General features: G+C 29.6%; 1 protein-coding gene across 1 annotated transcript; it reads left to right on the top strand.

Moving 5' to 3' along the window:
* Positions 1-2,870: 2,870 nt before the first annotated feature.
* LOC129297863 (MADS-box protein JOINTLESS-like) lies at positions 2,871-8,485 on the top strand. Its single transcript, XM_054936199.1, has 7 exons — positions 2,871-2,944; positions 4,112-4,173; positions 4,260-4,359; positions 4,817-4,858; positions 5,737-5,775; positions 6,996-7,105; positions 8,252-8,485. Exons 2-7 carry the CDS (start codon positions 4,133-4,135, stop codon positions 8,268-8,270), a joined length of 351 nt encoding a protein of 116 aa, XP_054792174.1. The 5' UTR covers positions 2,871-2,944; positions 4,112-4,132; the 3' UTR covers positions 8,271-8,485.
* The last annotated feature ends 8,463 nt before the right edge of the window (positions 8,486-16,948 follow it).

Here is a 16,948-nt window from a genome sequence, read left to right as displayed (position 1 = left end):
TTTTATTTTGAACTCATTGTTCTAGAGAAGCATAAGAGGATGGTTTAGGCGTGCTAGCTAGCTGCAGAATCACGTTTTTCGATCCTCCTGGATTTGATAACTCTCTCATTTCAGAAAATGCTAACTATAGTTTAACTTGGCTGTCTTGCTTTGTTGTACTTAGCTTGTTTTTCCCACCTAAAAAGGTTCCACTTCCCTATTTATTCTGATTCTTGAATGTATACTTATAAAGAATGTCTTTTGTTTTTTTCCCCGTCATGACGTAAAATGAATGGCTTTCTAAAATAATTATTTAATTTGTTTGTTATTTGTGATATATAACTGCAAAGGTAATACCAATATGATGTCATGTTACAGTTCATTTCATGTCCAATATATGCCCTTATACCATACACAGTGGATTTGTTTTATTTTAGAAAATGACTTCTTTTTGACTATTTAAAGTTTTACTACATTTGCAACTGAAAAATATACATGTATATGTATACTACATCTAGTTTTGCTTAAGAAAAGAGAGGATTCAGATCCTCTGAATTGGTCTCTTCAAGTTTCATAAAGTAGATGTTTTGATCATTTTTCTTTCTTCCCCCTTTTCTAATTGGACCAACCTTTCCACAAATAACTCATCCATTATACAACTTCAGAGGATCACAACAACAGAAAAAGATGTGCATAGAGTAATATATCAAAACTGCCACTTTGAATTATAACATTGGAGAATATTCAGTCTTTTTCATGTCCAAGGATAATTAATAGTCAGATTTAACACACTAGCTAAATGATGAACATTGAAGTCTTTATGCTTGCTGACAGGTTACTATTCATTCCTGCAGACTAGTTTAAACTTTACCATGTTAAAATTGATTATTATGAACATGGAAACATTCCAAAAAGTAATGAAACACTTTAGATCAGATTATATACATAGCGTCACTTGTAAGTGTTTCTCTCTAAATGAAGTTTACTTAACATCCTTTGTGCATATTTACATGCACTATTCAGGATACTAACTCTTCTTGATTATATATGGCATAAAAATGGAGGAGGATAAACAAACACAAATAGTTAGAAACGAGTTTAATTAAAATTTTGTAAGGTTGTTTTTAGAAATGCTTTTCCTATACATTTTACCTTTGGGGTTGACAATCTCCATATTGGTATAGTGATTAGGTGCTTTTCACTCTTTCAGTGAGACGTAAAATGTTACAAGAATGTTTTGATTAATTTCATCTTAAGGACACAATTTATTCATGAGATTTACATCACTTCTCAACAAGACTAGTTGTAGGAGTTACCATGCACTTCATAGAATGCAAAGATAAACTTAGAAATTTCCAAGATGATTAATCATTTTACATCAAGTCCGTTAGCGTAGTGCTTCTCTAAGTTGAAGTCTCATATTAGCTGAGAGTTCAAGATGAACGGTGAGAACTTTTCTTATAAATAAATGCCTTAAGAATCTTTTTTTTTTTTTTATCATTATAGAAAGTTCAATTGTAAGATTATTAATCAAGGTATTGAATAGTCGTGATCAAGTCATTTTGGCATCACATTCAAGTATAGGATTATGAGTGTAACAAGGATCTTAGGTAGTATTTTTGTGTGATGAGGGTTTTAGAATTATTCAAGCTTGTATGAGTAAATTTTTTTTCCCGTTCAAATATTTTAGAGTTGTAAAAATGTGGAGTTATTCCTTTTTTAGTCATAATTAAATATAGGTTTATTTGAGACCAATTGGTTGTCCCCCCACCCTTTTTGCTTTGACAAGTGAGCTCCTAACAAATAGTATTTCAATGCCACGAAAACCATTTTAGGAAGAGAACTATATGAGTAAGATAGAATCAACGGACAGAGAGATTCTTGGGGTTGAATAAAGATGACATACTCACTTGAGAGTCAAATGTTTTTTTATCCCCTAAAAAAATAGAGGTGTTTTAGAACTTACGAGAAAGAGAATTTTTTTTTTTGGCTAATATTGTTTCTTTGTCCACATCCGGAAGGAGATTAAGAGGATCAAGTGAGAGCTTCCAGTAGACAGGTTATCCCTTAATTATTTTTTGTTATGTAAGTGGTCCGTTCATAGAAATTAATTAGTCAAGATAAGTAGGGTATCATATAGTTGACTTTGATTCTAGTCACTCAAGATTGTCGAATGCCTATTACTGTATAAATGTAATAATAGATATAAATATTTGAAACTTTCATGTCTATGTATACCAAAACCATGCATGTAAAGAATGATTCTTGAGTTTGAGTCATGTTTATAAAGAAAAATTGTTATGAGCACAAATTCAAGGAGAGTCTATCCCATAATAATACCAGCTTGTTGGGTGAGAGAGCATCTCCCACTTATAAACCCCTTTTACTTGTGAAGCTCCTCATTGTGGCACTCTCAACAATATGCTATCTTGTCCGAGAGTTGTTGTCAAAACCCTCTATGGGTAGCCCTCTTCATGAGATTGGCCTCTCAACAAGAGCACTAATGTTATGAACACAAGTTTAAAGGAAGAGTCTATTCCAAAATACTAGCCTATTGGGTGAGAGAGCACCTCACACTTATAAACCCCATTTCACAACTCTGAGGCTCCCTATGTTAGACTCAAAAAAAAAAAAAAAAAGTTGTCACTAGGAGTTTGGTCTGTCCTGGCTGGAACCAGATGAGTGAGGGCATGATACAGATTTCAGAACCGGTGAGTAAAAAAACCAACAACAGATTAATTTAATCAAAGAGGGTGGATATATATATGTAATATGATATTACCGTCATAGTATAAGAATTTATTGTTATATTAGAGAAAGTGCAAGATTTCATTAACATGTTTTGTGCAAATTCGAAGGCAGAAAAATTTGAATAACCCACTTTTTTCCTTCATATAGTGTGCAGCAGGTTATTGAAAGGCGTCGTCTGCTCTCAGATGAAAGATTAGACCATCCTTCTATTGAGGTGATAAGATCATTGCACGCACGTATTTTATTTCAAGTCACTTGGTCAAAATATATATATATATATATATATCTCAATCTTTTCTTTTAATTTAATAAATCATTTTTGGGAATTGTCCTGACAGGTTCCAGCCGCCCATTGATAAAACATTAACTTAATTCCACTCTCTTGGATTTCACAGAATTCAGCTTTATTGACTATTAGTTAATTATTGCGTGGATGATTCCCTTTTCTAAGTAATATAACCAATTAAATTAAAATTATGATCTATTAAGGTAGCAATATTGATAATATATTTGTAATTTTTTAAGCTGCTTCTGCGATTGACTTAGCTATTTCATTATTTTCTCATTAATTTCCAAAATGTGCCCTGGCCCGAACTTTTAAAGGGTTCAACTGTAGCGAGAAACTTCACTGTGATTTCTCAAGCCACTGTTGAATCATCTGCACTGAACTAATGGTTTAAACCACAACTAAGTCTTAGTTTCAATCAGTAATATTCATTCAATATAAAATATAAAAGGTATTGGGAACTTCATGATTCAAAACAATAATGAAGGGGATGACTTATCTTGAATTCCACGAAAATGCACAGGGCCTATTCTAGTTATGTGTATAAGATATTGTTTCAATAATGTGTTGTCTTGATGACATAAATATTTACTCTAGTACTAATTGTAAGGCAAAATTTTAAAAATTCTATTTGGTCCTAAATATAGGGTAAAGATGTACTAGTTAATTTTTTTTTTCAATATTGCCCTTCTTTTATAATTGCACCAAGTTTTAATCTCTAGACACATTTTACTGTGGTCATTAATTTTAGTGAAAGGCAAAATTAAAAAGTCAAATATTTTTAACTAGTTTAAGGATATTAACTACCATTAAAAATCATGAAGTTAGTTAACTTTATCCTATAATTAGGACCAGAGGGAGTAGGTTATTATACAAATGAGGTGGTATCATATATATGTATTCAGTACTAGAAAATTTTTCCTCCATATACAGGCCTCTACCTATGGTTTGCAATTAAATAAGTCTCTACCTCAGATAAAAATGCTGGCAAAAAAGCGAGAGAGAGAGATCAGGTTGTATATATGGAGAGAATGGTGTGTGTTTCACTTTGCTTCACCAAAGATTCAATAGTGATTAATCAAATTTTACATGTAGTTTGACAGGGACACCCTCAGCATGCTCAGCAAGGAAGAAGCCAATAAGGTTCAGGAGCTGAGGTAGGGGGGTGTTGTGTGCTGTGAGTTTTTCCTACAATATAGTGTTTATTACTGAGGGATGACTATATGTCCCTTATGATTGAAAGGCAGTTGAATGGGGAAGAGCTCGAAGGATTGGACACAAAGGAATTACAGAAGCTTGAAGAACAATTAGAAAAAGGTTTGAGCCGTGTTGTCAAAGCAAAGGTTTGCATTGTCTTGTCCACTTCTATATTTGCATATATACTTATTTGTTTGTATCTTCGTTGAGGCAAAGAAAAGAAGAAGAGAAAATAAGAAAGAAAGAAAGAATAATTTTTGGGTCATTTTACAGACAGTCTTTCAAACTCTGAAAACATGAAGATAACTCATCTCCCAACTTTGTTATGCCTCATGATACTTCAATTATATGAACTGGTAGCATTATGGAAGAACCTATCCTGGACCTACTTTTCAGTTTGAAAAGTACTTCGGAAGCAATTAGGAGGTTTTTGAATTGTGGGGTTGACTATTTTGGGAATTACATTACTCCCTTAAACTACTCCATCCAAATACGCTCTAATTAATAGCAAAGCTTCAACGATTGTTTTCTTGGAACCACTTATTGCTGCTATGCATAAATTATTGTAACTAATATGAGTAGGTGGTTCTTTGTGATTTGCAGGATGAAATGATGTTGAAAGAGATCCGTGCGCTCAAGATAAAGGTCAATCACGTTCGAAACTTAATTGTTGAAATCTCATTTATGTTTGTTTAGTTACATGTTCTTGAAACTTGAAAAGAAAATTATCATCATCAAAAATTTTCCTTCCCTTTCCCATTCATACATGTAGAATTTGAATCATTTTTCCATTTTGTGTTCTTGAATCGAGGATAGTGATGTTCTCAATTTGAATCCAAGACACTTGTAAATGCCACCAAATTCAGTGTAATTAGTAGCAAAACTAAACTGGACCATAAAATATCTGATAGAAATTAAAAAGGGAATTAATGTTGTTTTTGGCCTCCCAAAGATATGTCTCAATGTTTGGCCCCTTAATCTTAAATAAAACTATTTATCAATTTCTTGAATTAAGAATATATACTTGGTCTTCAAACCTTACAACTACATGATTCTGCTACTAAATATTTGACCGAATTAAAATAAAAGGGATAATGAAATTCTTGGTTCTTCAAGTTTGCCTTAGTTATCAATTTGGCACTTGAAGTTTTATCTATATTAATTAAGTCCTTAAAGTTTCATAAGTATACGCAATTAGCCCTTATAGTATTATTTCCCCTTCAAACCATAGGGACTTGTTGTGAATAATTATGACACTTTAGGGACTTGATTTTAAAATTTAAACTTTAAGCACCAAGTCAATAATTAAGGTAATTTCGAGGGATCAAAAGTTGCATTACCTCAAGTGAAAATATCCATTAAAATATGCACTATATGGACTAGAACAGCAAGTCTAAGACTTCTATGGATTGAATGGTGTATTCGTTGCGCGCGCGCATTCATTATTTAGTCCATAAGTATTAAAACTACATCATATTTAGCTTTCACGTACCCTCACTTCTCTTAAAATGCTATCTGTGCAGAGAATCCAATTGATGGAAGAGAATCAGCGACTAAAACAGGTAATCAACATTTTGAAGTATTTGCATTTTTAATCATTAATGTCTGTCATTTCTCATGTTTATGAAATTAGACTGGGTATTGAACTGGTTAAGATATTGATTTAAAGTTTTTGCTCTGTTGATGGTTTAACCGCTGTCGAATGAGTCATAATTGAATTAGTTTATTTAAATTATACGTCCTCCGTCACTGTTTACTTGTCCTCATAGGAAAAAATCTATGTGCAATGTAAGAATTATTTTTCTATTCCAGTTTTGCCCTCCACTTAACGGGAGTATTATATAAAACAAATAATTATACCTCAAAATTTGGAACAGGACATATTTAGGGGCAAAATTAAAACGCAAATCAGGACAAGTAAAGAGAGATGGAGGAAATATAGATCAATATATATCATATAGGGTAAAATAGCAAATTGGGCTCTAAATTATAGGTCCAAGAATGTCTCCGAAACTAACTTTGACATGTTCTCTTTCAACTTTTTGAAGCAATGCAATGTAACTTTTACTGTTAAGAAAATTTAGTTTTAACTGGCCCTTAGTTAACCAAAAAATGACAGAAAAGGACCTCATAAATTAAAAAAAAAAAGACCAATAAATTTTTGTCCTTTTCTGAATTTATTAGGTTCTTATCTATAATTTTTGGATTTTTTATTGTAACTTTTTGGGTCCATTTTTGTTTGAAGACGGAAAATGAGTGTTTGTTGACATGAGGAAAAGGGCTCCGTTAGAAGCAGTGATTAATTTCCTTTGAATATGACTTTTTTGTTTTTTGTCCGTGGCGCATTTAATGTTGAGAAAGAGGGAAATAAAAGACGGCATCATTCGCGGGAAACAAAAAGAAAGAAACAAATGGTGCTGAGGTATGATTGATTGAAGGCTGAGGATGTGACCAGTTTTGATTGATCATATTTTTAGACAAATAAATTGCTGTACTGATTGGCTAATCTATCAAACAAAAATTGAAGACTAACATTACATTAAAAATGAGTTTATGGTGCCAGATGCTCATGGATCTATAGTTTTATGAGCCAATTAGTTCTTTTATCCTATGATATATTTTTTAAAAAAATCAGTTTTTATCTGTTATTGACCAAATTTGACTGACTATTATATGGAAGCTTTTGAAAGCATTTTAGTTCGGAGTAAGGTCCACATCACTGGTTCTCAAATTACTTAGTTTTAAATAAGAGTCTTATTAAAGATGGAAAATGTGTGTTTAGGGGAGGAATGTTTCGCAAGAACAAGGTCAGTCATCTGAGTCAGCCAACATTGGCAGCATATTTGATCCTCCACATGACGATGATAGTTCAGACACTTCTCTCAGATTGGGGTTGGTATATATAACTTGTTTAACTGTCCAATCTTGAATCTTGAGTTTTCTGATAATCAAGCGTAGAATTGTTGTTAATTTCCCATGATACTGACTTGTTTAATTGTTGATGGTATATATAGTAATACACTTCGGTGTTACATGATGGCTTGGTTTTATAGAAATACAAAGTACATTTAGCACTCAGATCTTCAACAGTTTTGGAGGAGAATTGAAGTCACATGTTAATAAATGAATTTATCTTTGTCGATGTTCTATATTCTCAAATATTGAGCATTGCACGTGTTAATCAATAAGTAATGGGGAAAATTAAAAGTGCATTTTTACCTTTAGGCAGTGTTTGGATTGATGGATTTAAATTTAAATTCTAGATTTAAAATGTTTTGTTTAAATAGTATAAAAAATTTTAAAGTTAAAAGAGAGACAAGTTTAGATTTGAAACGGAAATGGAAGATTGGAAGTCAAAAGTGGAAGTAGTGAGCTTACTTCTATTCTTCAATTGGGGAGAAACAAGAATGAGAAATGAGAGGAAAGACAAGAGTAACAGAGCCACTGATAGTGAAGATACTAGAATTTAAAGGAAATTGAAATTACAAAGAAATTATAATGAAAACTAGGATTTAGATTTGAATTAAATCCCAATCTATAGACTTTTGAATATCCAAATGAAGGATTTGATTAAATCCAAACCTTGATTCAAATTCTCATGTATCCAACTGTAAAAGTATTATCAAGAGTTAGGGGGCACTGTAAAGAGAATCGTAGAGCACTGTAGTATATAATCTCCTGACCTACACTAATGGTTGGTTAACTGTTAACTGTCAAAATCTAACATTGCATTGATTTTGAAATATTACTTGCCACGTGTGTCCCATATATAGCTCCTTTGGGAATACAAAACCACACTTTAACTCAATGTGTGTGGCTGCCAAGAATCAGTTGTACTATAAATTATAGTTTTCTAGGGCTTCTAGTCTATTATAAGCCGTGTACAGTTTTTTCTTTTCAAAGTGCTTTTAGTATATGCATCCTTGCATAAATCGAATGAGACTGAATTTATTAGCGCGTGTGTAAAAGGATCAGATGGATACGTGGCATGCATATTCTTAAAGGTTAACTTCAGTTTATTTACTGTCTCTGTTGCAGATTGTCTTTATTTAAATAAACTAAAGATGTGATGCACTATGGAGCAGAGCCAGATACTCTGACGTTTTCATTCTTTTTAGGTGAAATTTAACCGTTGTGGGAGTTTTTTCTTCCTGTTATTTCAAAACTTAAGTTTGCTTAATCCATGTAAGTAGGTGTTGCTCACATAAATTGAACAATGAACATATATATATATATATATATATATCCGATGATATTTTATACTTGTATTTGAAAATTATGCTTGATCGTCCTTTATACAGATTAGAGTAATAATTAAGAGATTGTTTACAATTTAATCCATTTGGTCAAGCTCACAAGTCATATAAGCACAAATGGGCCTAGTCAACACCCGCTGCAGTTACGTCTTCTTTATATGGGCATAATAAGATGAAATTTAAAATTATGCTCTTCTATTTAAAAATATAAAGCATTTTTTGAGGAGTTTGATGTTAAAAATGTAAGGTATTTTTTATTTTTTGAGGTGTGTAATTTTTTTTTAAAAAAAGTATTTTTATTGATAATGATTATATATTTATTGTAAAGTATTTAATAGAAGTAAATATGTAAAGATAGAATTAGTTGAAAAGTAAGTAACTATTTTATTTGAGAGTGAGATTCAGTTAAAAATATATTATATTTTTTAACGGAGGGAATGTGTTACTTATTACTGTTTAATTCAATATTTACTGATGTGATGATAAGATAAAATTAAAACATATAATTTTTCATATTGCTTTAATTTATTTGTTAAGTAAAATTGTCCCATGCAATTCACTTGTTCACATACAACATTTAATTATAGTAGACCTTAACAATTATATGATTTTTTGAGTATTTAATATTGGATATTATTAAGGTAGATTTAAGCAACCTGAGTTCAATTTGGATCAGTTCTAGTGTATTTTAAATTTCAAGTTTTGAACTCTTGAACTTGTTTAATAGGAGGATTAAGTTTGTTTTTTTAATTCGACTCATTCGTTGACATCAATAATGTTTAATTTGTTGCCCAAAAAAGAAAAAACAGCAAACAAGCATTGTAAACAATTTCTAGTAACTAGATTGGCTTTTTATTACATACATTCCTAAGAGAAGCCAAAAACTATAGTGTTGATTAAAATTTTTTACAAGTATTAGGTTTCATGCAAACAATCTAGTAATCATAAGTCATAAAAGTATTTTGAAGTGATATGTCCTTTATTAAAGTTGTTAACTGGATGATTGCCCATGAACAAGTCACCAAAAAGACATCATCAGGTCTAAAATATAAATATTTTTAATAATAATTTGAAAAGCCAATAAAATTTAGGAAAATGACAATTAAGGATAGTTAAAGGAAATTTATATCAATCAAGAATAAATTATTGTCAAAATTCAAATGTAAAATAAACTCGAATAAACTGTTATTAATTTAAAATAAGTTGTTAAAACTCAAATGAATACCTATTGATTCATGTTAATTTTTTATCAACAAGTATTTATTTAAATTTTGATAACAAGCGATCCTTGACTTATAAAATTTTTTTTCAGCATTTTTTTATTGATATTTTCCTATAAAGCTCTTATTTTCATGAAAATATATATTGTTTTTCTTTGTTATTCTTAGTTTTAATTTATGACAAATGAGAAGAAGCCTCTAAATTCACAAACATGTGAATTTCAGTTAATAAATGCAAGAGGTAAAATAAAATTTTTTTACAAGTATTAAATTATTTATATGTTGAATTAAAATTAATTAAGACAAAAATATTTATATTTGGACTGGATGGAATAAATATGAAGATTTCATAATACCAAAAAAAAAATGAAGATTTTATTAAAATATCCTCGTTTTTTAATTAATTTTTAAAATCTACGTTTTAAGATGATCGTTTAAAAAGAAGAGTACAGTAATTAATAAAAAAATATTTAAGAAACCACTGGTCACCGGATGGATACGAGTGCCAGATTAGGAATTTGCTCTTAAATTTGTTTTCTCGATGAAGCAAAGCCTAGGGCTATGTGCAAAAACATTGAGAAGTACGAGAGTGCACAAATGTCAGAGGCTCAGGCCTGTCATAGAGTCGTGGGTTTCTGTACGGTCTTGGTAAGTGACGTCCACATCAGCACCATCCATGGTCAGACACAACCTCCACTAAATGCCGTCTCCACCTAATCTAAGAACAAAAGTTGGGTTTTCAAACCGGTTAGATTTAGGGAAATGTACCAATTCATCACAACATAACAAAGATTGAAATGCTTGTTTAAAAAAAAATATTTATATTTAATATTTAATTATATTTCAAATAGAACTGTCTCTACAAAGAGTTAGATCTTCAAGTTTTTAGAGGAATGAGATTATCATTATGAGAAAAATAATAGAAAAACGCTTTTGAAGATGAGAAGGGAGCTATTGAAATTAATTGATTACTTAAGTAATAATTATAATAATGATATTATGTTGTTTGTAGGGTAGTCCAATCAAGAGTCAAAAGTTGTAAGTAAGGATTGAAAATAAAGTAAAAAAATTTAGGGTGAAAGAATAAAAATATTTATAACGTAGTTAGCGAGGGGTATTTAATATTTTAAAATGAGAAAAAAATAGCGATAACATTACATGAGTGAGTGTAAAAGTGATCAAATCATTAACCTTGATGTAACGCCATTAACTTTGATCGTTAAATGCTAACTGTGCATGTCACGTGTTAATTTTTGCTGACGTGGACTAATAAAGGAGCCAAATACTCACGAAGTCATCAGTTAGAAGCAAAAATACCCATAATATAACTGGAGTTAGTGCAAAAATAATGAATCTATCAAATCCCTTAATCATCGACCGCTTAACTGACATCTAAATAGACGTTAATGATTTTTTTGCTGATGTAGATAAAAAAAAATTAAGATAAATTTTTACAGATGTTAATCAATCATCGCATGAGTACCCATAATGTTACTTTAGTAGATGCAATAGTGATCAATTCATCAAAATTCATGCCATATGGTTTCTTTCTATTGCCATATATCTCACCTCCTTTCTTCCTCTTTCTCCACTCTTTTTTTTTTTTTGGTCTACAAAACCTAAGATTCAACATAGTGAGATAAGCTGTAATCAATTGAAAATTAAAACTAAGCACACCTCTTATGCTGCCTTTCCTTAAGAACATTGTTACAATCTTAAATGATTTCATTCATGATAAGTTCAAATTTTTTAAATAATTTTTGCCACTGCTACAAAGAAACAAGTGATTAATTTGATATTTGGTCAAAATAATATTTTCTCACATGATATTTATACAATGATCGATTAACCTCTAAAGAATTTCATCTAAGAATATTTGTTTCCACATCAAAGAAAAAATGGTCAACTTCTGCTTAGGTGTCAACTAAACGGTCAGTGTTTAAAAGATTTGATAGATTGATCACTTTTGCACCAAGTTTGTTAACGTTATGGGTATTTTTGCTCCTGGCCGACGATTTCATGAGTATTTTTCTCCTTTTATTAATCCACATTAATAAAAACTGACACGTGGCATGCAGTCAATATTTAACAGTCAAAGTTAATGATTTAGTCACTTTTATACTAATCATATAATGTTATAGATTTTTGTGTCCCTTTATCAAAAAATTTATGTCATAACATTTTTGCATTATGCCAAAGCATGATTCTTTAGCCACACAAAAACCCAAGACCATTTATGCCACAACGTCCCTACAACACACGAGCGTGATAGCTGGTGACAGTAACAGAATGATCTTATACCACAATGTAACACAAATGAGTTGCAACATAATCATCATCTAATGAAACGCATTGCTTCATCGAAAAAACTAATATTTTTATGGTTTTGAAGGTTGGAGCCCGTCATCTCCAACTACCAAGGAACATCTAGGGGATAAGGAAGAAGCCATGGACGAGGTGAAGCCTAGGTTTCATAGGAGATTAATAATTTTCGTCTAAAGTTAGTTTGATTAGACTTGTTTTTACCTATTAATTATTCTTATGTTTGAATTTCTATTTAATGTTTAGCCACCATTAAATATAATTTTGGGTGTTGGATTTTTTTCTTAACAAAGAAGAATCTCATTGAGACTATTAAATTGAGTAATATGAATTTAGATTTTTATCTAATTTATAATTAGGATAGACATATACCTAATTGTCCCAAATTAATAGGTTGTTTTTTAAACTAGTAGTTGTTGGATTAAGAATCTCATTGCATTTTATTAAATTCATTTTTTTATTTTTACTCAATCAAATCCAATTTGTTTTGCTTAACATAAAAGAAAATGAGAACTCTTTCACTTAGTCATTATTTTGTTTGATTCTTCATAAGAATGACTTTGAAACGCTAATATATTGTATATTGATTCACACACTTATGTTGTAACAATTTGTGTGCAACAATAACTACTGATCTATCCATTTTTTATGTAAAAGTAACTTATAAAATGGATTATCAATAGTTTTTAAAAATAGCTTATATATATAAGACCGGAGGGAGTGCATCTTTTATATTATTTACATGCATATTGAGAAATACAAGGCAAAAGTATACATTTGGTCATTCAATTTTACATAAAATTTTAATTTAATTTGTTATTTTTTGAAAGTCTTTTTTCAATTTTCTAAGCCTAACACTGTTAGTTTTGATTGAAAAAAAAAATATTAACATTAAACTTTTGAATGTTAACAAAACATTATCAATTATTGACATATTAAATTTATTGTTTAAAAAATATAATAATTGATGCAAAAAATCATCATTTAAATTATCATAGTGTATAGATATAAGAGTTAATAAGCATTCAAGACTCTAAACTATTGTGCGTAAATAGCATCTTAGATTTTGAACTCCTAAAATGTACAAAAACTTTTTTCAACTTTAGAATTCTAAACACCTAAAACCTCATCATTTAGTTGTAGAAAGCAGCAACTTTTGTAGTTATAGGACTCAATTGCATGTTGACGTGGCACTTATTTTGACCTTTAAAAATAATAGGAATTTTTTCTAATTTAATAATGGGGTTTCAGACGCTCAGAATTTAAAAATTGAGGAGAGTTTTTGTACATTTTAAAAGTTTAAAATTCATAATACTATTCATGCACTAGTTTAGGATTTGAGATATTCATTAACCCTATATATGACAACCTAAGTCAGCCTAAACTACACAATTAATTTAGACATATTTTTTTGGGGGTACAATTTAGACTTGTTTATTTATTTCTTTGGTAGAAACTTAAATAATTGCATCAATTTTGACTTATTTAATAAAAAATTTATTTAAAAAAATTTACATAATAAACTAGACTATAAGCAGGTACTTACGGTCTGGCTTATTCAAACTTTAACATAATCTATTTAATAAATTTAATTAAAGAAATTAAAAAATAAATCAGTAAGCATATACTTATAGTTTCTAAACTCTATCATGATCTATTTAATAAAAATCTATTTAAAAAAATTTATAAAATAAGTCATATTATATGTAGATACTTATAGTCTAATTTATTTAAACTTTAACATGATCCATTTAATAAATATTTATTTAAAAATATAAAGAAAATTTTTTAAAACAAATTAAAAGAATTATTTTTTAAAATAAAATTATTTTCATGAAAAATAATATGGTAAAATATGAGATATTAAATATTTACTGTCGCACTCGAAAAATGCGACACGGACGGCGTGAGAGCGGAGGTTCTGACTTTTGGAAAGAAGATCGAAAAAATGGGAGTCGCCACTAAGATTTTGAGGAAAATCTCAGGAAATCAATTAAAAGTGGATAAGGATAGTCTATGAAAACAAAAAATAGGTTCGAAAATCGATTGAATGTGGGAAAGGTGCTAGGCACCCCACAACACTCATTCGTAAGAATGATTACCTAAAGTTTGTTATGCTATATAAATATAGTTTTAAAATTATTTTAATTATTTTTTTTATATTCATGTGTTTGATATAAAAATGATAAGAATTAGGTGAGAAATATTTATTTATTTACGGGGAGGACTTGACTCAGAATCTGACTTTGAGGCCTACATACCCTGTGATGGGAATCAAAATCCATATAATTCGGGCTTAAAAGTTGTTACTGAAAATATTTTTAAGGAGAAATTAATTAGAAGTAATTCACCCTTTTGCAAATAAAATAATTTTTTGAAATTTTGATATATGTGCTTTAAATTGCAAAAAGTGATTTAATCTCAATTATTTTCTCAATTTTTAAATTTTTGGAATAAGAAAAGGATAAAAGGTTTAAAAATTATTTTTATTTTTATTTTTATATTTTATAATCGAGAATTTAACTGTTATACCTGCAGAGCTTTATTGGCTCATACGGTAATATAATTATTCTTTATATCTAGGAAGAATTCAAACTCTCGCACGATAAAAGAGTGTAACAACTTAGTTTATTTACTTAAGTTTTTTAAATATTAATAATATCATTATTTTTTTAGTGCATTCATATATACTTCTCTATTTTTTAAAAAAAGACTCTTAATCATTATACCTGCAAAGCCTTATTGATTTTTATGGTAATACAACCATCCTAAATATCTATGAAGATTCAAAATCCTCACACCATAAAGGATTAAATATTATATATTTTAAAAATATTTTAATACGTAATTATATTATTTGTATTTTTAAATATAAAAATTTTAATCGCTATACCTACGAAGTTTTATTGACTTTCACGATAAGATGATTATTCTAGAGGTATATAGATATTCAAAAATCTCACATGATCAAAAGATTTAATGCATTAATTTAATTAATTATTTTTATTATCAAAAAATTTTATAATTTTATTTATGAAATTCATTTATTTATTTATTTTATAAGTTAATGACCACGACATTTGTGAGGACTTATTATCCTTCACAATGAGGTGATTAAGCTGAATATCTACGGAGATTTTTTAAAACTATCACAGTATCATTCAAATGTTTTAATTGATTATATATGTGAAATAATAAGAACAAACTCCTTCATTTAACCACACATTTAAAATCTCCATATGAAAATGATGTCATTTAAAATTAAAATTATCTGCAAGAATTAATCAATTAATATCAAATGGAAATTAAACACGAATTAATATATGACTTTAAGAAATAAAAAATAAAAATTAAATTTAGGTTGATTAATGTTCTTTCATACTAGAAGATAAAATTGAATCTAACTTATTACTTAGCTCAACAATAAAAATTTTTGTTTAAAATATTAGAATCAAAAGCATCATGTGAAAGTATTATAACTAAATTAACTTTATTTGTAAAAGCAAATAAACACATATTAGAACATATTTAAGGCATGCAACATAATTTAGAGAAAGTAAACATAATGATACAAAGCTACTTTCTCTTCAAATATTTTCTTAAATATTTCCAATCCATACTTGAACTTTCAAAACTTTCAAATTTCCTTATTTCAAACATGAGTAGTTATTATTAAGGGTCCTTTCATGACAGAAATTTACACACATATTTGTTGCAAGAATTTAGAACAAATGAAGTAAAAACAAGTATTGCATACCAGCGTCAGCTCTGGTTTCGTCTCAGTGTCAGATCTGGTTTCGTCTCAGTGCATGCAAGAATTTACGCGTCCTTCGTCTGATAAGCCACCACTAGCCTCTGGTCTCCTTCTCAAACTCTCCAACCCATCTACATGATGATCATGATCATGAGAACTTCTTTCACATCCATCATAGTCTAACTGTGACCGAGAGAGAGATGGGAGATGTGCGCATGCATGCTCTATTTCTACGTTTGTTGCGTGCTTCTTCTTTTCAACATCAGCTCTGGTTTCGTCTCAGTCTCTTCTCCTCTCAGCTCTCTCCTTCTCGTCTCAGCTCTCTCTTAGTTTTTCTCCTGTTTTTCTAGCCAAAACAGCTCCTCCTCCTTCCAATTTTTCTTCATCTCTTCCTTTCCATTTTCATGCTCTGTTTTGAACACTGTCCATGCTATATTTTTTCTTCATTTTTCTCCCTCTCTAATTTTGATCTCTCCTCCTTTTTTCTTGCTAGTTTTCTACGTCTGCCCTTTTCTCTCGGTCCCCTATCTCTCCTCTTCTCTTCCTCGGTTTTCCTCTCAGCTCCCCCCTTCCTTCAGTTCTTCATCCCTTTTAAAGTAGAAACAGAGAAGCTCGTGTGTGAGGAGCGGGTTTACGTGCTTTCTCGCTCTGCTCTGCTACGTGCATGTGTTTGAATTTTCTTCTACGTTTTTGCTCTGATCCCAATCTGCTCTGTCTCACGTGTGTATGTGTTCTCTGTGTCCGTGTACTGTGCTTGATCGAGTATTTCCCTGCCCTTTAAGCTGTGATTTTCATCCAGTCTACTTTTTTGCTTTTAATTAATAATTTTGATTAACACACACACACACAAAAATATATATATATATATATATATATAAATGAAAATAAGATTTAAGTAGAGAAAAATTAACTCTTAAAAATTGACTTCCAATATTTTGAATGATTGGGATAATTTGGGAGAGATTTTAAAAGATTTAAACAAGATTTTTTTTATTTTGTTAAAATATAATCTTAAAAAGGATTAAAATTTATTTTTGTATTTTTATATTTTTTGATTATTTTAATGAACTAAAAGAAACAAAATCCTAATTAATAAAAGATTATCGAAAATAAAATTTCCTTATTTCATTATTTTTTTAAAAAATATAATCCTAAAAAGGATTAGACTTCATTTTTATATTTT

The sequence above is a fragment of the Prosopis cineraria genome, unplaced genomic scaffold, assembly GCF_029017545.1.
Source record: "Prosopis cineraria cultivar Desert tree isolate PC_DT_omini unplaced genomic scaffold, ASM2901754v1 PC635, whole genome shotgun sequence".
Taxonomy (NCBI): domain Eukaryota; kingdom Viridiplantae; phylum Streptophyta; class Magnoliopsida; order Fabales; family Fabaceae; genus Prosopis; species Prosopis cineraria.
The sequence above is the reverse complement of the archived record's forward strand: the minus strand, read 5'-3'. Positions and strand labels throughout refer to the sequence as shown.

Excerpts from the sequence above, each read along its gene's own strand:
- LOC129297863 (XM_054936199.1), top strand. The coding sequence starts at position 4,133 with ATGCTCAGCAAGGAAGAAGCCAATAAGGTTCAGGAGCTGAG. Across the intron at positions 4,360-4,816 it reads GCCGTGTTGTCAAAGCAAAG|GATGAAATGATGTTGAAAGA; the intron begins GTTTGCATTGTC and ends TGTGATTTGCAG. Across the intron at positions 4,859-5,736 it reads TCCGTGCGCTCAAGATAAAG|AGAATCCAATTGATGGAAGA; the intron begins GTCAATCACGTT and ends CTATCTGTGCAG.